The sequence below is a fragment of the Vespula vulgaris genome, chromosome 4, assembly GCF_905475345.1.
Source record: "Vespula vulgaris chromosome 4, iyVesVulg1.1, whole genome shotgun sequence".
Classification (NCBI taxonomy): Eukaryota; Metazoa; Arthropoda; class Insecta; order Hymenoptera; family Vespidae; genus Vespula; species Vespula vulgaris.
The window spans coordinates 1846241-1872926 of NC_066589.1; the positions used below are offsets into that span (position 1 = coordinate 1846241).

At 25.9% G+C, this 26686-nt stretch overlaps 7 protein-coding genes across 15 annotated transcripts; 3 read left to right on the top strand and 4 right to left on the bottom strand.

Annotated features, from left to right (window-relative positions):
* Positions 1-787: 787 nt before the first annotated feature.
* LOC127063472 (40S ribosomal protein S28) lies at positions 788-1285 on the top strand. The gene has a single exon (XM_050993316.1). The coding sequence runs from the start codon at positions 862-864 to the stop codon at positions 1057-1059; it is 198 nt and encodes a 65-aa protein (XP_050849273.1). The 5' UTR covers positions 788-861; the 3' UTR covers positions 1060-1285.
* A 229-nt stretch (positions 1286-1514) lies between these two features.
* LOC127063470 (MRG/MORF4L-binding protein) lies at positions 1515-2946 on the bottom strand. The gene is made up of 4 exons (XM_050993313.1): positions 2797-2946; positions 2537-2658; positions 2045-2405; positions 1515-1947 (listed from the first exon to the last, which is right to left on the bottom strand). Exons 1-4 carry the CDS (start codon positions 2900-2902, stop codon positions 1793-1795), a joined length of 744 nt encoding a protein of 247 aa, XP_050849270.1. The 5' UTR covers positions 2903-2946; the 3' UTR covers positions 1515-1792.
* Positions 2565-4451, top strand: LOC127063471 (coiled-coil domain-containing protein 115-like). 2 transcript variants are annotated; one of them, XM_050993314.1, is made up of 2 exons: positions 2565-2710; positions 3506-4451. In XM_050993314.1, exon 2 carries the CDS (start codon positions 3699-3701, stop codon positions 4191-4193), a length of 495 nt encoding a protein of 164 aa, XP_050849271.1. In that variant the 5' UTR covers positions 2565-2710; positions 3506-3698; the 3' UTR covers positions 4194-4451. The 2 variants fall into 2 exon arrangements, with proteins under 2 accessions (XP_050849271.1, XP_050849272.1); XM_050993315.1 differs by lacking the exon at positions 2565-2710 and adding an exon at positions 3152-3297.
* A 166-nt stretch (positions 4452-4617) lies between these two features.
* Positions 4618-6178, bottom strand: LOC127063469 (alpha- and gamma-adaptin-binding protein p34-like). Its single transcript, XM_050993312.1, has 6 exons — positions 5883-6178; positions 5614-5783; positions 5430-5544; positions 5204-5359; positions 5010-5126; positions 4618-4936 (listed from the first exon to the last, which is right to left on the bottom strand). Exons 1-6 carry the CDS (start codon positions 5944-5946, stop codon positions 4764-4766), a joined length of 795 nt encoding a protein of 264 aa, XP_050849269.1. The 5' UTR covers positions 5947-6178; the 3' UTR covers positions 4618-4763.
* Positions 6179-6643: 465 nt separating this feature from the next.
* On the top strand, positions 6644-12978 carry LOC127063466 (E3 ubiquitin-protein ligase MARCHF6). 6 transcript variants are annotated; one of them, XM_050993306.1, is made up of 8 exons: positions 6644-6963; positions 7383-7827; positions 7918-8157; positions 8230-8251; positions 8329-8693; positions 8812-9468; positions 9558-10011; positions 10961-12978. In XM_050993306.1, exons 2-8 carry the CDS (start codon positions 7441-7443, stop codon positions 11701-11703), a joined length of 2868 nt encoding a protein of 955 aa, XP_050849263.1. In that variant the 5' UTR covers positions 6644-6963; positions 7383-7440; the 3' UTR covers positions 11704-12978. The 6 variants fall into 6 exon arrangements, with proteins under 6 accessions (XP_050849263.1, XP_050849264.1, XP_050849265.1 ...); XM_050993307.1 differs by having other exon boundaries at positions 8335-8693; XM_050993308.1 differs by having other exon boundaries at positions 8380-8693.
* A 2384-nt stretch (positions 12979-15362) lies between these two features.
* Positions 15363-20045, bottom strand: LOC127063467 (DIS3-like exonuclease 2). The gene is made up of 8 exons (XM_050993309.1): positions 19150-20045; positions 18111-18808; positions 17562-17823; positions 16972-17489; positions 16606-16900; positions 16322-16515; positions 15895-16177; positions 15363-15750 (listed from the first exon to the last, which is right to left on the bottom strand). Exons 1-8 carry the CDS (start codon positions 19462-19464, stop codon positions 15646-15648), a joined length of 2670 nt encoding a protein of 889 aa, XP_050849266.1. The 5' UTR covers positions 19465-20045; the 3' UTR covers positions 15363-15645.
* A 429-nt stretch (positions 20046-20474) lies between these two features.
* LOC127063578 (nuclear factor NF-kappa-B p110 subunit) lies at positions 20475-26049 on the bottom strand. Of its 3 annotated transcripts, none has more exons than XM_050993555.1 (19): positions 25900-26047; positions 25655-25817; positions 25138-25287; positions 24865-25004; positions 24585-24751; positions 24293-24431; positions 23710-23851; positions 23513-23617; positions 23325-23436; positions 23123-23250; positions 22865-23044; positions 22704-22771; positions 22342-22611; positions 22125-22248; positions 21783-22027; positions 21486-21644; positions 21268-21381; positions 20933-21190; positions 20475-20855 (listed from the first exon to the last, which is right to left on the bottom strand). In XM_050993555.1, exons 2-19 carry the CDS (start codon positions 25740-25742, stop codon positions 20754-20756), a joined length of 2691 nt encoding a protein of 896 aa, XP_050849512.1. In that variant the 5' UTR covers positions 25743-25817; positions 25900-26047; the 3' UTR covers positions 20475-20753. The 3 variants fall into 3 exon arrangements, with proteins under 3 accessions (XP_050849512.1, XP_050849513.1, XP_050849514.1); XM_050993556.1 differs by having other exon boundaries at positions 25655-25764; positions 25900-26040; XM_050993557.1 differs by lacking the exon at positions 25655-25817 and having other exon boundaries at positions 25900-26049.
* Positions 26050-26686: the final 637 nt, after the last annotated feature.

Genomic DNA, 26686 nt, shown 5'->3' on the forward strand with positions numbered 1-26686 from the left:
TAAAAAAATTGTTCTCTTATTATAATACACATAACAAGTATAATACATATATTATTTTCAAATTAAGTGAAACATTTTCATAGGTATTATTACAGATTAGTGAAAGTAATAATTTATACAGAGTTAAATGCCATATATTCATGGAAGTAAGTCATTTTAAACTTATTTTTGCAAAAAAAAAAGAAATGTTATACTAATACTTGACAATAAGTCACATGAATAATAGTCATTATATTCGTACTTTCATATACGTTTAATTATATATGTATAAATATAAAAAATTAATTCTTATTATATGAATCTAAATTTGTTGTATGTAATGTTCAAATAATAGATCTGAATAATAGTTGTTCTTGTAAATTTAATCTTCTTGAGAAGTTATTCATTTCTAAAAAAAAGTAACTCGAAATATAAGATGATTGAAATATAGATGAAATAGAAAAAAATTATGTTGTTATGACAAAGGAAAAATTTCACAAATGTAGATTTATTCCAATCTAGAATTAAATACATTAATGAAACTAAATTTTATAAATATAATTTAAAATTAATTATTTTTTATAGAATTTAATTTTAAATAGAATTTAAATAATATTTTAGAATATTTTAGAATTTAAATAATATTTATTAGACAAATGTATTTCACTTAAATGGAATAAAAAATGGCCGCTAAGGTATTAACCAATCAAAATTCTTTATAATTTCCGTGTATTATCATTGGTTACAATCGCTTCATAAGAACGAAACTTTAGATGTTAAACGGAAACTTCCATCTTAACTATTTAATCGAAAAGCAGAAACGTTTCTTCCTCTTTCGTAAAGCGTCTTCACGTAGATCCGTCGAAACCACGTGAAAGAAACATGGATAAACCTGTAGTATTGGCACGTGTTATCAAAGTATTGGGCCGCACTGGTTCACAAGGACAATGTACACAAGTAAAGGTAGAATTCCTTGGAGAACAAAACCGACAAATTATCAGAAATGTAAAAGGACCGGTACGTGAAGGCGACCTCCTAACCTTGCTAGAATCTGAGAGAGAAGCAAGAAGACTACGATAAGGCATTTTATCTTTTAAAAATATTAAGAGGATTACCATTTATTATATCTCATCATTCCAATTCTCCTTTTGAAGTGGATTATTAATCCAACTGTCACTGGAAGAAATCAATCATAATCACTGCTGGAAAAAAATACAATGACTCGGATCAGTCAAATTGTATGTTCAACAACATTCATAACTATGACTTCTATAATAAAACTTGTCTGGTAATCGCCTGATATAAAGACTTTTTATTTTCATTTCTTATTCTATATACTTTAATTTTTAGTGTATAAGGTTAATAAATCGTATAATCTACAAAGATATAATAATATGAAAAAAGTCTGTAACATGTTTCATTCTATATTAGTATCAAATTGTATGACATTATTTTAATCAGAAGTATTAACTTAAGAAAGCAATTTTTTTAGGAAGCAAATTTATATATTTGGTAATATAGAAATAATCAACTGCTTTACAAACAAGATAATAATGTATTTACAGTACACAAATCAAAACTTTTTTACAAGTATAAGTACATTCAAATTATAAAGCAAAATGAAAGTAGTCTATTTTTACAAACTAACAAATATAAGAAATCTTAATTTCTAAAGAAATTAAATGACAATTTAGGTAATGTTTCTAAAAAATTATTCAAGTATAGTTATGATTAAAACATGTGTTTTAACCTGAAGACTAATAAGGAGCATCTTTTATCCTACATTTAAGTGATCTTATAAAAAAATGTATTGTTATATTCTTCGACGTTTCAATGGTGGTGTATCACGTGGACTAGGGGAAGCTTTAGATGAACTATCCATACTTTGTCTAGTTGGTCTTTTTGGTCCTCTTTTCAAACTTTCACGGCTAGAGTCAGAATCTTTACGTTCTTTTTTTCCATTTGAAGCTTAAAATAAAAAATATTAATGCATATATGATAAAATTTACAAAACCAAACAAAATATTATTAAACAATTCAAAGTATTTTACAAGTTAAAACATACCAATTTCTTCTAACTCATCCTTCCCTTTAGATCTGCCTTTAGAAAATTTATGTTCTTTTCTTGAATCTTTCATATCTCTTAGTTTATCTTTTTTTAAATCTATTTCCTTAACATACTTTTTTATATCTTCTTTCTTTTTTTCAAGATCTTTGGTCCCTTTGATATCACGTAACATACTTTCTTTTTTAAATGATTCCCTTATATCTTTCTCTTTTTTTATTTCTTTATATTTATCTCTTTGCTCTTTTAATTTGCTTTCTGATTCTTCTTTTTTTCTTAATTTCAATGACCCTAAATATTCTGATTCAGGAAGGGAAAAATCCATTTCATGGCTTGGGAATGGCAAATCTTCCATATCATCCTATTTATATCAATGGAAATTTGTTGAAAAATAAATACCTTTAGGTTAGTTGCAAATATTTTGATATAATATTTGTATAATTATATTATATATATATTATTTAAATTATTTATTTATGTACCATAACTTACTAGAGCCATAAGGTCATACATTGATTCTAGATGATCCCAAATTGCTTTCAATGACACATCTTTGTGAATCGCGGCACGGAACTTTTCCCATATACACACCATGTGGAAGTATTTATTAATACCTAAAGAAAAACATAAAAAAGTAGCAAAAATTTAATAAAAAAACATTCATACGTAAGTTCAAATCACAGAATAACAATTATAAAACAACTTGTAAACAAAATATAACCTCTATTCATTTTCACTTTATTTATACTTACCAACTGGTTTATGACCATTCATAGCAAAAAAAAGATTAATTTCATTTTCTACATTCCATTCTATATCATCATTAGATTCTCCAGATTTTTCTTTAACAGCCATCATAAAAATACAAATTAAATTGTCAATTTATACTTCCCACTACTTTCCATACACAACACACCGTTGATTACAGTATTATGGCGAGCACTAAATAAAATATATGAAAAGACAAATTATTGTCGAATTGAAAAGTCTATAATAATATTCATATTTCATTAGTTTCTTTTTGTTATTGTTTAAATTTTATAACATTTTATACTGTAATTTTCATGAAATTTTTAGAAACAAAAGCATTTATTGCACCACGAAAATATTAGAAGCTTATTGGTTATGAATGTGTAAAGTATAATAACATGACATTAAAACTCGCCTATTTTTGCACGTGATAAAATTATTTATGAAGTATTATTTGCAAAAGTATTGTTAGTTTGTCGTATATGTTATTGTCACATTTCTTGGTATGTATTCAAGTGTTTATTTTTATCGTTATATATGATGTGTGTGTGTGTGTTTATATCATTATCGAGCGTTTTCCAAAATTTGTGTAATTATTTTATTAAAAAAAGCAACAATATTTATTTTTTTCCGTATTTACATGTACACGCTTTTATACAATTATGTTTTATTAACAATTATATGATATTTATATTATATCTTATATTTCAGGTAAAATTTATCTATTTATCGAAAATCTTAACATGTTCTACATTTTCCATTTAATTAACATTATTGAGGATATTGCATTAATCATACATACATACATAAAACATATTTAAAAATTATAAAGATTAAGAGAAAGAATAAACATTTATAGATAATTGATACATACATACATATATATATATATATATTCAACAAAATGCAGAAAAATATAGATGACATATGCAATGCTATTGATAAACTTTTTTTACGTAACTTGGAACTAATTGAAGAAAAGGTTTCTACAAATGTTCAAATGGAATTGCTACTTCGTTCAGGATATATAGAATTGGCTAAAGCAAGATATATCTTGGGTAAAGAGAATGTTAGTATCCTACAAATACCTGTTAATAAGGAGAATATATCATCTTTATTTAAATTGGAATCTAAGTTTATAAAAGAATCTGAGGACACAATACCTTCTTTTGACATTAGTCTAAAGGAAGAAAATGAATTTGGAGAAGATATTCAAAATCCTATAAAATGGTTTGGTGTACTAGTTCCACAAAATTTAAGAACTGCTCAAAAACGTTTCCAAGAATCAGTGTACCTTGCTACAAAAATAGCAAACATACATTGTGAATTGGATTATATTGCAAATAAATTGAAAGCTTTATATCTTTTGAAAAATGCATTTTGTAAACAATCAGAATAGTTCTGCTGAAAATACATGAATGCATTGTTTGATAGTATGTTTTAATCATAATTTTATTAATATACAATCTATTTTATATTAATATTTTATAATAATATTAACAATGTAACTTTAAAAAAAAAGTAAGAATGTTTTTATTTAATTTTAATTGCAAAAAATATGCAATTATACAAATTAAAATTTAATATTTAATAAGTGTTTTTATTTAATAAGTATTTAATAAAAATTTTCACATATCCAAATAGATATTATGTTTACCAAATATATTTTTTTTTACTACAATTAATTACATAATACAGCATTATAAAAAATCAGTATTTAGATCAAATTTTAAGAATGCTATTATAAAATTTTTTGCACTATAAGAAATTACTTTTCTGATTATATTTTTAACACAAAATAGACGAAATAAAAACATCAATAATTGACTTGATAAATAGAAAATTGTATATTATGAAATACTCTTTACGATATTACATCAATTATTTTTTTAGATTTTCATTTGTTAAGAAACTTTAAAATGCATATATTGATTATATTACTTAATTCACATAAATTGTAATAAATAATTCAGTCGTCTATTTCTGATGGATCTCCACCCATTGCCTTCCAAAAAGCAGTGACTAATTGTTCTGCTGCTATACGTCTTTCATTTGTAGGCAAAGAAGCTGCATGTTCTTTCATAGCCATTAATTGACTAAATAATTCACCAAAATCTGCATCTTCACCTCCCATAAGACCATCTGTACAGCATTAAATAAATATTCTAGTTTAATTACACTATAACTTTAAAGTTTAATAATATATAGATATTACCAAGAACACTTTCTATATCAAGGTGTTCAGATGGATTACGTGTTAATTGAATATTTTCTAATTTTTTTTCTACTTGACTTATATCTGGTTCTGTTTCTTCAACATTAGAAGGTTTTCCTATAAAAAGTACATAGACATTATTAAATTCTAATCAATTTTAAATATATTATATATATATAATATAATTATTGTACCTTTTAATACAATATTTGGCCATGTATGTGCATGTAAAGCTTCAATTATTCTTTCAATTCCATATGTATTATGTTCTGAATCACATTCTAATTTTTCTATAGAATTTTGTTGCAGTTCAACTAATTCAAATTTTTTATTTATACACCATGCAATTACTGTAATGCATTACAAAGATAAAAATTAAAATATATCAGTGAATTTAAAAATAATTTTATATACTCTCACCTTTGTCTTTAATATCCATATTAGATATTATATTACATGTTAGTAATAATACATCAGCTTTAGAAAGGGAAGAAATTAAGGATGACCATTGATCTAAATTTCTTTCTGCATTATCCTAAGAAAATCAGGTCATTTTGATAATTTTATTGATCCTATAAGGCTCCATGAAAACTTAAAATCTTACAGCTAATGGATCATGATGTATAAGTAATGCTTCAACTCCTTCTGTTGGTATGTTGATACATGGATTTTCTGTTGCACATAATAATACCTGCGATGTGTAATATTTATTGTTGATATCCCAAAGATAATATACAATATCTTCTTGATTTGATATATTTTTCCCTCCTATTTCTATATTAAATTAATATTAAAGATCAACTTGTGCTATATAAAGAAAAATTAGAAAAAACTAATAATATGTATATATATATATATATATATATTACTTACTGTTGGCAATATCAGTAGCTTTACCACCTACCGTGCTTATAATCAAAATACGTGGAAGATCCATCTTTATAATATAATGTATTCTTCCAATAAATTATTTATTTAAATAAATCAAAGTATTAGACAATTTACTACTTGCAACATAAAATATACTTGATTATTCGGTAAAATATTTTTTTATCATACAATGTAAATGTTTATAAATCATTTTCACTTTCATTTACATCATAAAATTTAATAATATAATTATGTATTCGACATTCGATTAACTTATTTATAAATTCATTTAACCAAATTGTTATACATAGAAACGACATACTATAAATAATCATGAAATTCATTAAACTTTGAACCAGAAAACTTTCTTCACTTCCTTTGCATGTCAAAAATAACTATAGTTACATGATGTTAATACTTTTATTTTAACTTCGATAATTTATATAGTATTATTTTTTCTCGATTAATTCACAATTAATACTTTATTACTTATTATTAAAGTGTATATAAAAATTATTTTTCTAAATATCAATTTGCTTTATTTTATAAGCCAATAATTATATCGTTAGTTCCGATTTAACATTTTGATAATATAACAACAGAAATAATCGTAATCGGCCATAACATTACAAATCACTTTGAAGGAACACTAGCGACAGTAACTTCGAGAAGAATCTGTATATGTGAACGTATCTAGTGCGTATATGCATTCTTGTTGATTGATTTGCAGTAATTATTAAACCTAGTGCTCGATTGAGTCGTTCGGTGCATTGACAACGCAAACGAATTTTTCAACTTTTCTTGTAAATGCGAAAATCATATCATACATCTAATATCGTATAATTTTATATTGTGGTTCATATAAAGAAGATATACAACATTATTTTATATTTCGATTTTTTCAAGGAAATTATAAAAATTTGTATATAAATGTAGAGAAAGTTTTCAGTGATATAGTGACTTTGATGTTATCAAGATTGTAGTCATGCTTACAAGAAAAGAAAACTACATATAGCAGTATAGACATTTTTTCCAATATTTTGCATAATATTTTTGGATTTTTAGTATTTTTATCTACATATATGTAAGTAATTCACGATATAATATAAATAATAATAAGATACATCATATATTCAACGTGTATATATTCACGACAAGCATTAGCTTTTGATATACGTGTAGTAGATAATTCTGCAATAAATTTTGTATCTTTTTTTTTTTTAAATGAATATTTAGATCTTGACGTGTACATTAAATATTTCATTTATCATATATTCGTTGATATTATAATATGATGTATCGAAATTATTTTATTAATTACAAATAAAAGCTTTATAATTTTTTATTTTTATTGATTTTAAAAACAATTATCTTTCATTCTTTCTCTATTATTACCATTTTGTATGTGTGTGTGCGCCTGCGCATGGTACACATCACGCGCGCGCGCATACACACACAGACAAACACAGAAATTGTTTTAATTAATCCTTCTTTTTTTTACAGTATTATTATACAACATATACCAGTTTATTTATACAATATCTAAGTTTCTAAACCAAACATGACGGAGGACATGTTAGGTACAGATATCTGCCGGGTTTGCCGGTCAGAAGGTTTTGCAGATAGACCTCTTTTTCATCCATGTATTTGCACCGGTAGTATTAAATGGATTCATCAAGAATGTCTAGTACAGTGGATGCGATATTCTCGAAAAGAATATTGCGAACTCTGTGGATACCGTTTTTCATTTACACCTATATATAGTCCAGACATGCCACGACGTTTACCATTAAGAGACGTTATTGGCGGTTTATTTTCAAGTATTGTCACTGCTGTAAAATATTGGCTACATTATACCTTAGTAGCTATAGCATGGCTTGGAGTTGTTCCATTAACAGCTTGTCGGACATATAGAGCTCTATTCAGTGGACCTCTTGATCTAGTTAGAGTAAGAGATATTTCCTGTAATAATTCATATAAAAAAAAGAACAGTAATATTATTATTATTATACAATTAAATTGTACGTTTTAATTTTAGATAATGTCGTTACCAATGGATATGCTATCTGCAGAAAATATATCAACAGATGTGTTTCATGGTTGCTTTGTAGTAACTTGTACATTATTTGCATTCATTGGCTTGGTATGGTTACGAGAACAAATCTTACATGCTGGCGGCCCAGATTGGTTAGAAAGAGATAATATTCAATTACCTCCAATTGATAATCCACCACAAGTAGCACCTGCAGCAGCAGTTCAACAAATTCAAGAACAACAGGTAAACCAACAACAAGAAGCTCAAGATAATAATAATGTACCACCTTTTGTTGATGATCCACTTGTACCTCAGGAGGGTGAACCAAATCAGGAAGGTAATTTAATTGTTTTAGAATTTGCATATGAATAAATAAATTTGAGAAAAAGTTTTCAAAAAAATCGTTTCTCTTAGGTTTAGTAAATATAGAAGCAAATATAGCGCATCCTTTATACCATGAATTAGGGGATAACAACCTAATAAATGATGCCAGAATGGAAGAAATAGAAGGTTTAGGAAGAGATGCAGAACCACAAATTCCTCATAGAGAAGAATTGAATGTGGATGCTGAACATCAAAATCCTGCAGTTGCTGATGGTTGGAGAGGTCAAGTACAAGTTCAAGGTGAAGGAGAAGCAGAAGAAGCCAATTGGAATCCTATGGACTGGGATAGACCAGCAGAAGAATTAACTTGGGAACGTCTATTAGGATTGGATGGATCACTCGTATTTTTAGAACATGTCTTCTGGGTTGTATCTTTAAATACATTATTTATTATGGTAAGTTTTTGTTGATACTCTATTATTTGCAAAATATTCGTTCAATGTAAAACTTAAGTATATTTATCGTTATTATGGTTTTGTTATTTTCTTAAATTAAAATTTGATGTAATTTCAGGTATTTGCTTTCTGTCCTTATCATATTGGACATTTTGCTATAGCAGGATTAGGATTACAAGAACATGCTGCAGCTTCTCATTTTGAAGGATTAGTAACTACATTGTGTGGTTATTGCGTCATTGGAGTGTGTTTAGTCGTTTTTCACACCCTTGCAGCCTTATTAGGTTTTCAACAATCTCAAAGAATTCTAGGACTCTGTTATGTCATAGTAAAAGTTTCTCTACTGTCGGTAGTTGAAATTGGTGTGCTTCCATTAGTTTGTGGCTGGTGGTTGGATATATGCTCATTAGCAATGTTTGATGCAACACTACGAGATAGAGAAACTTCATTTAGCCTTGCTCCTGGCACTTCTATGTTTCTTCATTGGTTATTAGGAATGATTTACATATATTATTTTGCATCATTTATACTCCTTTTACGAGAAGTTTTACGACCCGGAGTACTTTGGTTTTTGAGAAATTTAAATGATCCGGACTTTTCTCCAATACAAGAGATGATACATCTTCCAATTTTGAGACACGTACGAAGACTTGTTGCATCTGCAATAATTTTTGGTACAGCTATTTTATTAATGCTGTGGTTACCAATAAAGTTATTGAGATGGGCTTGGCCAGGATTTTTGCCATATACAGTCATTGTTCAAAGCGAAGCTCAGGTAAAATTAATCTTATAAAAAATACATCATTTACATTAATCTAATTGTATCGGTATTATTTAAATAATATATTCTATATTTAAAATTAGGTAAATGAGCTATCTTTAGAATTACTTTTACTACAAGTAATTCTTCCTGCACTCTTGGAACAGTCTCATACACGCACATGGTTAAAAGCTCTTATTAGAGGATGGTGTCGAGTTGTTGCATGGATGCTAGATCTTCAATCGTATCTACTAAGTGATCAAGCGGAGGAACCAGGTCCAGCTGTTCACGAGGAACAACAACATCCAGATTTGGGAGCAGCTCATCAAGCACTAATGCAAAGAGAAAATCCAACGGGTTTCCAACCATATATTAGACCTCTATGGTTTCCTGCTCGCTTGATTGGTCTTCTATTTTGTGTTTGCATTTCACTCGTTATAGCTGGTCTAATTGCTATGACTCTTCCAGCTTGGTTAGGACGAAGAGTAATGGCAGTATGGATGGTTGGAGCACCTGCACCATCACCGCCTGTATTGCCACCTGCATTAATTGGATCTGGTAAATTTATATTTATTATATTTATTATTTTTAATCATTATTTAATATATAAAAAGCATCGAATATGTGTACAAGGTCTGTTCAAAAAGTATTGGATTTTAATTTCTCCCGCGTAAATAAACGAAGTACGGGATTTCTCCGGTAGGGGAATGTAGAGACTTATGCGCATGCGTGAACTCTTTAGCTTTCGCAGACCATTAGTCGTCGACAGTCAGCCCGTGAGTGTGGAAGTGTAGTGAGTGTTCTTCGGGTTTTTATTTTTTATAAAATAAAAAACCAACTTGAGCAGCATATTACAAGATTTAAGAAGTGGTATAATAGCTTTAAGAATGATTACACATCAGACAGCGCATTTTGTTCCGGTAGGCCTTCAACAAACCGAAACGACAAGGTTATGGACCAAGTATGAACTTTGGTTATGTACGACTGTTATGTTACAAGAACTTATAAATAAGGTAGGAATAAACATTAAATCAGTATATTCCATGTTGAGAAAAGAGTTTTAAAGCGTAGAATGTCTGTGAAATTCGTACCTAAGTTGTTAACAATAGAGTAGAAGTAATTCCGTCTGGAAGTCTTTCAGGACTAGCAAACGGCGATCCCGATTTTCTAAGCACCGTGATCGTGAGTAGTAGGATCCGGAAACTAAGGTGTAGTTGTTACAATGGAAACATTCATTATCTTAGAACCGAAAAAAGGAATCTGACTTGAGTTAAGAGAAAATATTATGCGAAATGCGATGGTCCAGCTGTACTTCGTTTCATAAGAAACTTTTCAGAAATACTAAGAATATTATTTTAGAACTTATATGTTATATATTTAGCATTAGGATTTAAATGAATGTATTTTTCTTGTCTAATACTTTTTGAACAAAATGGTTAAATATCTGATATTTTCTAAAAAAGTTTTGTATATAATTATTGTTAACAAATTATTTATTATCTTACAGATGGAAATGAAAGTATGACTGCTTTATTTGGAAGAGTACACGAATTATATACAGTTGCCTGTGGAACATATATATGTTGGGTTGCAGTACGAGGTTTGGCATTAGCATTTTCATGGCTACCGCGTGGTCGTAGGGCCATCCTTGATAGAGTGAAGCACTGGGTTATTTTAGGAATGAAAGCTTTAGTTGCATCTGTTTTGCTTGTTGGTGTTATTCCATTATTATTTGGTCTTCTTCTTGAATTGGTTGTTGTTGTTCCATTGCGGGTACCTTTAGAACAAAATCCAGTTCCTTTTATATGGCAAGATTGGGCATTGGGAGTTCTATATACAAAAATAGCAACTGCTCTGACTATGATGGGCCCTGATTGGAGAATACGTTTAGCAATTGAAAGAGCATATAATGAAGGAATAAGAGAAATGGATTTAAGATTTATAATTACAGAATTAGCAGCACCAGTTATATGTTGTTTTGGTCTTGCCCTTGCTGTTCCTTATGCAGTGGCCTATGGAATAGTGCCACTGCTTGTTACCAATCTTCAAACACAGATACTTATTGCTAGACGTTTGTACCCTTTCTTACTTCTAGTAAGTTTGGTTTGTATAGTCATTTGCTTTCAGATACGTCAATTTAAGAAATTATATGAACATATTAAAAATGACAAGTATCTTGTGGGTCAGAGACTTGTAAATTACGAACATCGCAATAAACCGCAGTCTCCGCAATCACAAAGATCAAGCTAACGCCATCAGTAAATATTATTGTACTTAGGGTGAAAGGAGTCTTAGGATTAGCTTCATGTACATTCTTTAACATGTTTAATTATGACGAATATGATGATAAGTTAAGTAAACTATGCTTTAATTCCTAATATTATAATTTATTGATGTAAGCGATACTCAATAAATCAAAAAGATTGTTATTTAAACGTATCGCTTTTGAGTTGGATGCATATATTTCTAAATTTTGTATCGTGAAAAAAATTATACTGATTACTATTCATCATTATATGATTATGAAAAATTCTATTTTGACTTAATTTTTAATCTTGCATATTAATTTGAAATAAGTGAATGATTGAAAATAAAATGCAATATGACATTTTCCATGTCTGACATGGTATAAAATGATTTATCATAAATGCTTCTAAATTATGATAATGGATTTAAAAGTTCAGTATAATTATAATCAAATTAAATGGATAAATTTAACCTATTTAAATTTAACTATTGGTTATTATTTTTACTTGTGTTCTGTAAGAAAATTAAATTAAAAGAGTCCAATATTTTCACAAAACATGTAAACCAATAAAATAAAATATTATTATTAAAAATTTATCTTCTCATATTTTTCTTATAAATATTAAAAATAATTACAATTATTATGGAACATTTTTTATTTAATTTAATAATCATCAGGACTTCAATGTAAAAAATATTAACGTTGTTTATCATCTTTCATCCATTGTTAAATACAAATTTTTTAATTTAAGTTATTAGAGCCAATTGCTATTAACAAAATAAGTACGTCAATGACTAATAGTTTCCGATTTGATAATCTTTCGTATTTTTAACAATAAACATATCAGTTCTCTTTTCTCATACAACTAAGCTTGAATAATTAATACTTTTCAATAGTATACGAATTTTAGTCTCATCGTTCCCAATTAGTAACCAGATGTAAATAATATAATGAAGGAAAAAAGATTTAAGCGATTTGGCCAAGTAAAAAACAATTAGTTATATAAAAATAATTTATAATAATCAATTCAGTATATTTTCTTAAATATCACATAGCTCGTAACATGCGTTAAATATAAAATAATTTTAATGTAATACTATAATATAGTTAAATTTTGAATTCGAAGTCCTTGACTGCATTTCATATTAATAACAAAGAACTATTGACTGATTTTAACACTAATTTAATCAGTTTTCTTTTGCATTTTTGTAAGTAAACATCGAAATTTACTCCTTCCATACGATTAAAATCCAATAATTTATACAATCGATAATTTTATTGATTATTTAAATAATGTATGTACATGGTGTATAATAAACTAATATTTAAGCAAAAGTATATTCACTTAAACATTTTATACATTGTCTAATCGCACGTAATATGCGATAAACATAAAAGAATCTTAATTTAAAATTTCGATACATCAAAATAGTAAAATAAATTAATATTTAAACAATAACACATTTATTTGAACATTTCATTTCACGAAACACGTATTAAATATAAAATAGAATGAAACTAATATTTAAATAGCGTTAAAATTGAACCTGTGGTAATTGCTTATTTAGGTAAATAAAAACAAACTTTTTGTTGGCTTTAACTCTTATCGAAACAGTTCCGTTTTGGATTCCGAGGAGTAAACATCGAAGCAGTCTCTTTCCTAATGAGTAAGTTTAAATAAATCATATCTAGGATTATTTTAGAATTATTTAAACAATCTAAAACGTGCAGGAAGTACATCTAATTAATATTTAATATTATACAGCATTTTAATATTATTATATAGCATATTTATTTAAACATTTCATTTCACGAAACGTGTATTAAATATAAAATAGAATGAAACTAATATTTAAATAGCGTTAAAATTGAAGCTGTGGTAATTGCTTATTTAGATAAATAAAAACAAACTTTTTGTTGGCTTTGACTCTTATCGAAACAGTTTCGTTTTGGATTCCGAGGAGTGAACATCGAAGCAGTCTCTTTCCTAATGAGTAAGTTTAAATAAATCATATACAATTATTTTAGAATTATTTAAACAATTTAAAACGTACGCGAACTATATTATTTTATATTGAGTGATATAGCTAGGTTTATTCGTCATATACACGAGTTACGAAGATGATAAAGAAACATATATAAGAAATATATAATGCGATAGTATTGATCTAAATTCGACTGTATTGAATACATATTTGTTCAAACTTTTATACAGAATAACATAGAACTTTTTCGATTATTACTATTTCTTGGTACTTGCGATTTCTCAGGCTTTCTTTCGAAAGATATTGAATGTAATTGAGATTTTATTTAATTTTAAAAGAATAATAAGAAATAGATTAATTGGAAATAGAATAATCTTTAGATCGTAAATTTTTTTAATGTTCACTTTAATGGTACCGTGGGTCTCCAGATGCAGCTACCTCCACGTGGTGAGACCTGGGTCGGTATTACTTGCTATCTATCGAAATCTGATCTGATGTAAGTACTACCGGGCGAATGGCTGCATATTTTAATATATTTTCAAAATTGCTTTAATCTAATTCTATAAAGTACTAACATTTTACATTGCTAATACTTCTACAAATAAATAGATTGGATATAGTAAAATTTTATGAACAAATATGGACTATTAAATATATGAAGTTGCGAATAAAATCAAAATTTTATTGATTATTTGATTAGAAATAACAATTAGTGAATATATACTTATATATTATATATTAATTTTATAAAAATCAATATATTGTTTCGTTTCTATACTACTTACGAAGTAATATTTCCAGCACTATTTTTTTTTTTATGGTTTTTCCTGTAAGAATAGTTTTCTTTAATTATTTTATTACTATTATTATAATAATATGTAATATGTAATATTATGTAATAAAATAATATATAATATAATAATATAATAATTAAAATAAAAACAAAAAATATATTTATACTTTATTATATAAAATAATATTTGATATATAAGTATTCACTAATTTATGCATTTATATCTTGTGCATATCTCTGCATGCTGTATTGTATTTATCACGGATTACTATACTAGTACGCCATCATTATAGAAGGACATAAATATGAGAAAATGAAAAGTGTGAGTTCACCCGATCGTTATGCATGAGCGAAAAGAATTAACGCGTATAATTATTAATAAAATTCGAGCAACTTTCATGACACTGATAGCACAAATAACCAATATATTGCTGTTATCAATCACTGGTACGTTCGGTAGAATAGGGTTTGCACTCCTGTCTAGTTTTATTAGGATTAAACTATTTCGTCACAATGTGTCATATATCTTTCAAAATTACATATTATAAGTTTATGCATTAATTTTTCATTTATTACATAAATTGATTATATAGACAACTCATTATCTATGCAACGAAATAATTTTTAACGAATTTTATCCTTTAAAAATAATATATAAAATAATAATGTAACATTGTAAAAATTCAAATTCATATAAATTTATTATAAATCGAATATTTTTTTTTAGACTAATTCTTAGAAGATTGCTATTGTATAACTCGAAAACAATTGAAGTTTTTTTCTTATTGTAGTGTATAAAATTCATTTTTACCTTATTTACTACATTATAAGTACACATTAAAAAATTTATTTGTATATTTTTACATACAAGTCGTCAATATATAATATAATTTTTCTATACTACAAGAAAAATATGTGCAGAATATAATAAAAAATGTTATTGAAATACTCGAAGAATTTTAATATATAATCAAATGTAACATTTTTTGTTTTCTATCAAAATTAAACAATTATAGATTCTTTATAGCATTAAAAAAATCGGTCTTTTTCTTACTAATAACACAAAATGATATTTTAATAGTATAGTTTAAAGCTTCTTGTATAAAAAAAATCTGGTTATCTACATTATAAAAGAAATTTCTACATGTTAAATATATTATATTCACTTAGCAGTCATGATTTTTGATTGGTTCTAGAAGTACAGTATTTAATCGAAAACAATTAGGATGTTTATTGATTCTTAAATGTACTATTGAAAAAGTAGTTATCACCTAAAACATAATATTAAACAATAATATACATTTTACAATATTCAATGCTAGTTATTACAGTTATCATTTTCATTAATCTACTATAAAATCTTCATATATATTCGAGATAGAAGAAATTATCAACTATTTTCAGTAACTACATACCTGAGTAATATGGGATTCTTTCCAAGTTATAGTTAATGTTGGAACTAAATGTTCAGTTGTATATTCAATAGTTGTTTTATTTTTTATTTCCTTTAAATCCATTTTTGCTTTAATTCCAGTATCACATAGAATAAATTCTATATAATACTGTTTGACATCCAATACAATAGCTATAACAGTCATTGATCCTATCATATTTACTAAACATGTAAAATATAATTCATTAATTTGTTCCTCAGCAAGTTTTGCATAATATTTGCGCCAATTACAGTTTGTTGCTATTCTGTAAAATGTTAGTATAACATTAGTAAAACTTTATTTTTTTAATCATATTAATATACACAATATGAAGAGAATTATCTCTCTCTCTCTCTTTTCTTTATTTCATATAGTCTTTTTTTTTTAGTTTTAGATTTATTTTACTTACTTAGAACATAATTCAGAACTCCAATTTGGAGCTAGTTCTACATTTAAAGATATAGTAGAATGAAGTAATCGATGAACAACACAATCAGGATATCTTCGAATAGGAGAAGTAAAATGAGTATAATATGGTACATTTAGTGCATAATGTCGTAAATCATCTACTTCTGTAACTTTAGATGAACGATATATAGCACGCTGAAATAAATTAAAATAAATAAAACAGATAAAAATAAAAAATATTACAATTCATAAAAAATATATATATAATATTCTTCGAAATCTTACTGTCATTGCTTTCAAACAAAGATTATTAATAACCATCAATCTATATTTTGTTAAATACATGTATGTTTCAGATTCCAACTCTTTGCACGATTCATAGCGTTGAATACTATTATATAAATCTCCAGAAGATGCAATATCTAAGTGTATTCCAAATCTCTGAAGAATATTTTGAGTTAAAGTTAGAAAACGTTCGGAAGGATAATCATGACTTCTCAGCAAAGCATATTCAGGCATTGTTTTATATAAATGAGTTGCAACAGTCATATTAGCTAATAACATAAATTCTTCTATAAGCCTGAAATTATTTTTATTACATCAATTTGTTTGTAGTAATTTATTTTATTTTCGAACTTTTTAATAGTATACCTGTTACTATCCATTTTTTCCAAAATATTATAAGATGTAGGTAATCCAGATATTTTATCAATAGAAATATGTAATTTTGGTTGATCTATTTTAAGAGCACCATCTGCATACCTTTTAGTTCTCATTTGTTCAGATAAATTATATAAATTTTTGATCACATCACAGATTTGAAAAAATGTAAAATTTCCCTTTATATTCAATGTCTCATCAACATCAGGATATTCAGGATTATCAATTATCTTTTGAGCTTGTTCATATGTCATTTGACAGCACGAATTAATTATAGTTTTTGCAAAACGATGTTTTACAATTTGTACATCAGGTGTTATTTCCCAAATAACAGAAAAAGTTAATTTGTCTTGACCAGGTAAAAGAGAACATAATTTACGTAATTCCTGTGGCATCATGTGATAAACTTGATTAACTAAATATACTGTTGTAGCACGTTTAGCAATTTCCATATCCAATGGCGAAGAAGCTTTTAAATAATGGGTTACATCTGAGATATGTACTCCTACCTAAATAACATAATAACAATATCAGTAATATATTATTAATCACAAAAAAATTAAAAAAATACACTGTATTACCTCATAATTTCCATTTTTTAAAACTGTACAAGAAACAGCATCGTCTAAATCAACTGCAGTTGCAGGATCAATAGTAAACACACAAGTTTGCCTCCAATCTTCTCTTTCCTTAATGTCCATTAAAGTCAAATTATTTTCTGCAGAAGGTAAATCTTTCACCAATTCCTTATTAAAAGGATCTGTATTTATATTATTTTCAAGTAATATAACATTAAGCTCTACTTCCATGTCCCCTGCAGTGCCAATCATATGTTCAATTTTCCTATGAAAATTACAATAATACTTATTATATATAAATATAAATTATAAAATAAATATTAAAATACTAATTAAAAAGTATATATATATATATATATATATATATATATAAAGTGTGTATGTGTGTGTGTGTGTGTGTGTGTGTGTGTGTGTGTGTGTGTGTGTGTGTGTATTGAAATAAAAGTTCAAATAATAAATGTTATAACATTCAGAAAAAAAATTGCATGGTATGTAAAGTTAAGAAAGATATCTATAAGTTCTATATAAAAAAAAAAATAAAGAAAAATATACCCAATAGCATATCGTGGCTTTTCCCAAGCAGTAATATCAACAAGAAATAAAATTTCTTCGAATAAAGATGGTTTAGTATTATAAATTTCTGGCAGTGTATCTAAATGTATTTTAATCATTGGTATTCTGTTATCCCTTGGTTGCAGTAATATTATTGGATCAGATTGCTTTAAAAATCCAACTGCTTTTCTTGGGTGTATTTTTTCTAATATACAAACAATTGTACCAGTTTTTTGTTTTTGTTCATTAGTACCTCTATGCCATTTTTCTTCTTCATTTATGCTAGCTACTACTAAGTCTCCATTAAAAGCACGGTTTCTATCACGCAGACCAATAATTAATAAATCATTTTCTCCATTAGGCATAGTTATATAAGCATGTTTACCAAATTTAGGGTTAATACGCAAATATCCTTTTATGTATTTCAAATCTGTTGGGTTTTGAGATTCTAATATTGTTTTCATTTTAGAAATTGGTATAAACTTTGGGAATTTTTCCTCTAATCTTATAGGCTTTACAATTTTTTGTGATTTTTTTATAGATTTTTGTTCTTCTTCACATAAATTACTTGATGAAGCATTCCCATTATATGATAATATATCCCTTTTTTTTGGTATCAATTCCTCTCTTTGTTCTATCTTATTCTTAATTTCTTCTTTACTTGGACTTATATATCTTTTTCTTAGTTGTGGTTTTACCTGTAGACAAATTATAAATATGTTATTAATTTTGCAACATAATTCTAATATACTTGTGTACTTAATGTAATGTACTTAAATATATGTATATATATTCTAATGTACTTAAATATATATGATTTGTTTATATTTTAAGCAAATTATTTTAATATATCATTTGATTTGTAATTAAATTATTTCTAAATAAATATAATAACTATAAATCATATTTATAATAGACATTATGAAAATACATTGTCACAATAACAATGATAATAGTAATAATACTAATAGCAATAATAATAGTAATAATAATGTTTAAATTAACTTATGTAATTATAAAAATATCAAACTTTTCTTACGGAAAATTTTTTAGAGTTTTTCGGATGAACGTTTGGTCTATTCATTTTCATCATTCCATTTTGTTTACTCATAGTAGGAATACTTAATTTGGTCACAGTTTGTGCAAATTGTGTTCTACTATTATCTTGAATAAATTTGATAGACTCTTCTTTACTTTTTGTACACTTTGGTTTATTTTGTATAGACAAGTTAAAGAATTTTGAAAAAAATGACTCAATATTCTCATATTCTTCTTCATTTATTTTCTTTTCACAATGTTGATTTTTATGTTGTTGCCGTTTTGGCTTAGTAATAGATTTTAATTCATTAGACATGATTTAAATATTATAAAATAATTATAAAAACGTTATATTAATTTTTTACATATTTCAAAATACAATGGTCATAGATACATGTATTTTGTGCGCGCTCTTTGTGATATTTTTTATAAATAATTCTTTTGTAAGGAGTGTTTTACGTAATTTAAAAAATCAAAATTTTACTTGTTTGTTATCATAGATAAAATCTGGTCTCGTGTATCCATTATTTATAAAAAAAAAACTAAAAAATAGCTTCGAATATAAACGCAAGTTAAACCTAACATATGTTCAATAATAATGCCCTGCTTTGATGGCGTTAGTATCGTTATCACTTGCACTTATCGGCAATTGGATGATTATTTTTATTATTTTATCATTGAATCTGAATGAAATTGATGATAAGAAAATTTGCATGTTGTTTTTTTTATTAATAGATATTTAACAACGTATGATGCATAATATGATAAAATACTTTACTATAATTTTATCGGCAGTTGTTAAGGGGATTCTCTTCTTATGTGTTTGCAAAGATTTATATCATGAATTCTCACGATAACAATTTTTGTTGGGTTTTAATGATCAAGAGCTCGATTCGAAAGATAAAGGATTTTTACACGAGATTATATTTTCAGATTTTTGAAAAAATATTATTTTTTTTGCAAAAATTATATCTAAAATTAAGTAACAAAACAAAATTTTCAAAAATTTTTTTTTAAAATCATGAAAATTCATCGAATGAATCATATTTTTAGCTGTTGTCTTTCAATTTATGAAGGCACAATTGCTCTACTTTGCGATTATTTTTTTTCAAAAAAAAAAAAAAAAAAAAAAAGTAAAGCTTTTTTAGAAATTCGAAAAAGTCATGTCCTCTCTTAAACTTTTATTTTTAAAATGAAATCTTGTTCATCAAAATCATTCAGGAATTAAATTAAGGAACTTATTATCAGTGTAAAGCGTTATAAAATCAAAAGTGATGAACATTTTGAATATAATTTTGGAAATAAAATTAACTTTCGTAAGACTCGTTTGATAGAATATTTAAATATATTTCAAATCGTACTTATTCAAAGAGAATAATATGAAAATACATCTATAAATAGTTATACAAGACAAAATAAATTTATATATAAATACAATTATTAATATACTAGTCTTTTACATGATTCAAAATTTACATTATATCATTACTGTAAATCATTCATAAAAATATATCTATGTTGCCAAGAAATTAATAAGTATAGTATCATGGTGTACATTATACAATTTTATCATATAAATAATATGAATAAATATTTCTGTTCTCTTTATTGATGCCTCACAAAGTCGATGATAAATAGTGCTGCTTCAACTTCTTTGATTTCATTTAACGAATCGTGCATCTGTGTAAGTGTAATGTCACCCTGTACCTATAAAAGTAAAATAATTTTGAATAAATCATAAATAAGAGCTATATGGAGATAAAAATAATAATAGTATAACTTACATCTATATAATTTAAAAGTAATAAAGATGGACTTAATGAGTCTTGGCACAATGATTGTAAAAGAAATTCAAGATTTAAATGTTTAGCTAATTTTTCCCAGCCTTTTGTTTTATCCAAAATTGCAGCTAATTTCTGTTTATTTTCATTGTTCAACCAATTATTTTTTGTATCCTCATTTAATATTTCTTCTTTTATAGATGAGATTAATTTATTTTCTTCTTGTGTATTGCTATCATGTCCCATTAGAAGTTGCAAAATCTGTAAAAAATATACAGATTCAAACATGGAATTATCTTATAAATATTTATTTACATATTTTTATTAAATTTATTTACTTCTGGCTTATTAGTGGCTAAATCAAAGGATGACTGTCCAACAGTTTCATCTATATTTTCTTCTTCGGATTCTACTTCAACTTTTATGTTAACTTCATTTATTTCTTGTTCCATCTGTTTGCAAATTATATTATTTATTACTTTAACATAGATGTCTTAAATCTTTGAAGTAAAAAGTTTATACAAAAATTATATATAATTCATATATATTTACATACATCATCTAAGCTTGAACTGCTATTATTTTGGATATGTGGATCTGCTCCATATTCCATTAATAATTTACATAATTCTTTTGCTCTTGTTCCAGAATATGCTACTGCAGTATGTAATGCTGTATTTCCGCTAAAATTGCTTTTGTTTATATCAATATCACTCTGTAAAAATTATGTAATTAATGTCATTGTTTAGTAAAAATTAATAGTAATTAACTATTAAATGCATCTGATATATTATCACTAGATAAATAGCAAAATTAAATTTTGTATGTTAATTTATTTATACATTAATCTTACATTTCTCAATAAAAATTCAACTATTTCTTTATGACCTCCTTCAACTGCTATATGTAATACAGTACGGCCGTACGATTTATCCGTATTATTTACATTAGCTCCTGCTCGAACGAGAGAGCATACAGCATCATATGAACCTGCTTCTGCAGCAAGTTGTAAAGATGTCCATCCAAGATCATTGTAACTTTCAATATCAATTAGTTTATTGGATAATAAAGTATCTACACATGCTCCAGCATTAGGTACTACAATAAATTTAAAAGTAAAAATTTATGTGTTTGTATCATATGTTTGTGTGTATTGTGTATATGTCTATATATATATATTTCTTATAGAACTTACTTCTTACAGCAGTATGTAATGGAGAGAAACCATGGTCATCACATATACTTGGATCTGCTCCAAGTGTTAATAATGTTTTTATAACGATTGGCTGATTTTGTAGAACAGCGTAATGCAACGGTGTCTAATTTGTGATACAATAGTAAAAAATTCATATAATAAAAAGAATTAGTATAAATGATAAAATAATATTTATAGTTTTCCTGAATATACGTACTTTTCCTGAACTGTTTTGTATATTTACAAGTATTTGATATTCTGGATCAGTTCCCATAAGTATCAAAATGTATTTTACGAGATCGCGTTGACCATAACGTAAAGCTACATGCAATGGTGAATCGCCATAAGTTGATCTATCCATAAGTAACTTTTTTAATTGTTTTTTTTTATTAGGACTAATTTCTCCATTTTTATCATTTATTTCCTTTTGAACGATATTAATGGCTTCAAATACAATATTCTTGGCAAATATGATATCATCATCCAACTGATAAAAATGATAAAAATATATTCATATAGTAGATGATTATATAAAATTCATATCATTATTATAATAATATAAATTGGTAAAAGACCTACTTTTTTTGTAGACGGACCATCCCATGTGAGTCCTTCTTCTTCACTATTATTTAATAGACGCATATATACTGTAATTATAATATATTGAATGTATCGAATATTTTTTTAAATGCAGATAAATCATAAAAGATTAAATAAATATGTATTTTACAGTAACTTACTATCCAGATCTACGCCTTGTAGAAAATTACGATATTCCGCAGATGAGCATCCTTCTAGTAATATATCTTTTAATTCTTGGCTATCATTCAATTTTGTAAATGAATCATTGTTTTGCATAGTAGATAACGATTGTGCCAATTCAATACTATTTGAACAAGATGTACGTGGTCTTTTTCTACCTATAGAAAGCAAGGAAAATAAATTAGAATTATATATTTGAGAAATATATAAATCTAATAAAAATTAAAAATAAATACCTAATATTTTGTCACTTGGCTTATATGTAAATTTAATAGGTTCTGAGCAATCATGGTCACTTGGTCGTTCTAACTGTATAAAAACTTCTTTTGAAGAGGTAATATTTATATCTTTATATGGTGGAGTGCTTAAATGTAAAATCAAATATTCTAAAGATAAATATTAATATTACTGATTTCGGATATATGAACTTATACATACCGGAATACAATAGCATATTGATGATGTACATCCAACTCAGAAAAGCGACCATAATCAGACCAGATTTCAATATCATCTTCATTTAATTCAAAAAATTTTATTTTTATATTTTCTAAAATAAAAAATTTTAATAACTTAATATAACTTCTATGTTATTATTTGGTAGCAAAGAAAAATTTTTTATTTACTTTTTCCAACTTTTTCTACTAATATAAATACTTCTTCTCCACCTTCACAAGAACTTGTAAATTTATCTATTCTGCAGATTTTCAATTCCCCAGTAAGAGCACTTTCTAAAAGAATAAAAATTATGCAAATAAATCACATGTATAAAATGTTACACAGATATAAAAAAATAAATCACATTATTTAATAAAACACTTACTAAGATTATTAATCGGATTAGAATAAACAGGTTCTGTAAATGGAATCATAATATTATTTCTATCCTTAATAAAAGCTTGAAAACACAGAGACACACTATTAAGATTTATTGATTTTTGGTAAATATCTGCATCAGCTTTAATCTGTGAAAATAAATATTTATGTCACTAATGATTATTATTTATTATCAATTTTAACATTATATAGAGTATCCCAGGTTTAAAAAATCAAACTCCACTAGTATATTATATGAGTATAAATAAGAAAAAATGTTATATAAACGCAGATCCATAAATGCTTTATAAAAAAATTATACCAAAAATATGAAAACTAAGGGAACTCATTGTTAATACTTTATAATGTAATAATAAACCAATGTTCAAAAAATCTGCTTTTTCTAAGTATGATTCCTTGTTCAAATAATCAAACGCGATGAAACAACATAAAGGTTGAATTGTCTTGCATCTTGTGATGAGTTCCATTGAATGAGTAAATTTACATCGATTTCAAAGAGATATTATTTTTTTCTTATTTTTACTTACAGAATATACCAAAAAATTATGTTCCCATGAAATTATATATACCTGTACTTCATCACGTGTTGAAAGAATTGCATTAATATTTTTTCTTTTACGTTCTTCCAGTAATTCAAACTGAAGTTTTCGTACAAGTTCATCCTTGATATGTTTTTTTGCAGTATGTATTATACCCATTCCATGAAATCTATAAAATATTGTAAAATTTGATGAAAAACATATGCAGCTACACAATATGATTTTACATTATCTTATATAAAATAATAAATATATAAATTATTTAATTATTATTAAATATATCAATTATTTTTAAAATAACAAATGTTTTTTATCAACATACGCAGCAGTAAATCCATTTTCTTGAGAAACTTCTATCTCATGAGGATCATCTTGATCTTTATGTCCTGTCCTTCTGACTAGATGATGAGCATGTGGAAGTCTTTTTTTTCTATCATCCGATGTAACCAATGTACAGCGAATTATTGCTTTATCTTGAAAATTTCTTAACTGAAATAAATTTTAGAAAATTTTTAAATTTTAATTACAAAACGTTGAAAATTTATATTTTTTTCAATATTTATAATATTATTATTATTTTTTACAAAATTAGTTATATTTACTTGGACAGTAGGAGCACATTTTTTATGAGCAGTCGTATTACTTGCTGCAACTAAACTTCCATGCGTTCCGATCATTTCAGATTTATAACGAAATCTAAATTTTTCTACTGGTTGCTCTGTTATGATAAGATGTGCTTCACCTTACACATTAAGACAAGAACATAAGATATGGTTCACATTAAGACAAGTTTATTAATTATTTTATAAGATCTTTTTACTTTCATATGTTGTAATTTGATTACTTTAGAATAATAGAAAAGAAAATATACGTACCGGTATAATCATCTAATGACATATATGTAGGCATATGTGATGATGATGATGAAATAGTAGACATAGGTGATTCAATATTAAAATTTACGTTTGAATCTATATGATTATTATAAAGACTTAATGCATTAGTAGAGCTAATGAACATTGGATCTAAATAAAAAAAGAAAACAATTTATTAGTTATTTAATATATAAATGATTTCAATGTTTATTAATGTAATATTTTTATGATTTATATTAGTCTACATAAAAAATTATTTTTCATTATATATTTAAACATAGATTGCAATCACATAATCGTTTATCAAAATATATGATACTTAAACGAATAAATTATTATTCAGAACATTTAAATATTACATTGCTTTTAATGTTGAAAATGTCATCTATGCTTTGAGAAATACGTTTACTATTACAAATAATTTGTTATACCAAAGATCATCATTTTTAATAATTGTCTTTTTAAGATTTTAATAAAAAACAAACATAAATCTTTAAAAAAATCATTATCCAATTACCATTTCCACAAGTACCGTAATCTTGAAGATCATCAAATATTCCTTTCATCGCTGCGAAATTTTTATATTCCCGCATTTTTAAATGCATAAATAGAAGAAACAAATAAATCCTGAAATATACAATTTGTTCCACAAAGAGACCACCACCTTTTTAACCTTAATTCTACAAAACAACCTGACAATATATACAAATAAACGATTGCAATCTTGTAAAGATCTCTTCAGACTGCGCTCAATGTACTCACCAAACACATATTATCGTACTAGTTCGATTCTCAACTGCGTGACAAAATAACCTTGATAAATGTAAGGTTTTTCCCCGTAAAGTACAGATACGAAGAATTAATCGCGTGTAGAACGTGGGTTTTCACGCGCATGACAATATATTCGATACGCAATATCCAATATTTTGAAGGTTACAAATTTCATCTCTTTTAAAATTAAAATTGAAATCTATTAAATATTTTATAGAATTCATGTTCCTTTATTTTTGCGATTATAAACTAACAAAATGAATTTCTCTTTGTTATGCGAAAGTAAATAAAATACTCCAAGTTATAATTCATATAACATTTATAAAAATATTTTTTCTATTGTGTAAACGACTTAAATTGTTAATAAAGTAAAATATATATATATATATATATATATATATATATATATATATATATATATATATATATATATATATACAGCGAATCGTGTAGTTATTTGTAAATAGTGTAAAGTTCTTTTTTCCTTATAGCGCTTCGTATATATTACATCTCAAAATAAGAATCGAATTTAATAGAATACATTAATTTGTAAATAAATGTTAAACAATGATAGTATATATTCATATATTCATCTTTTCTATTATTTTTTTGTTTAAAAAATATTTTAATTTTTGTAAAATTTGTATTTCTTTTTATAGTTATGTCGATATATTACCGATAGAATACAAGCGAGTTGTAAAAAGGTGTAACAAAAAATGTTGTCGATGGATGTAGTAACACTCTCTGTAAAGATCTCTTATATGCTTGGATCTTATAG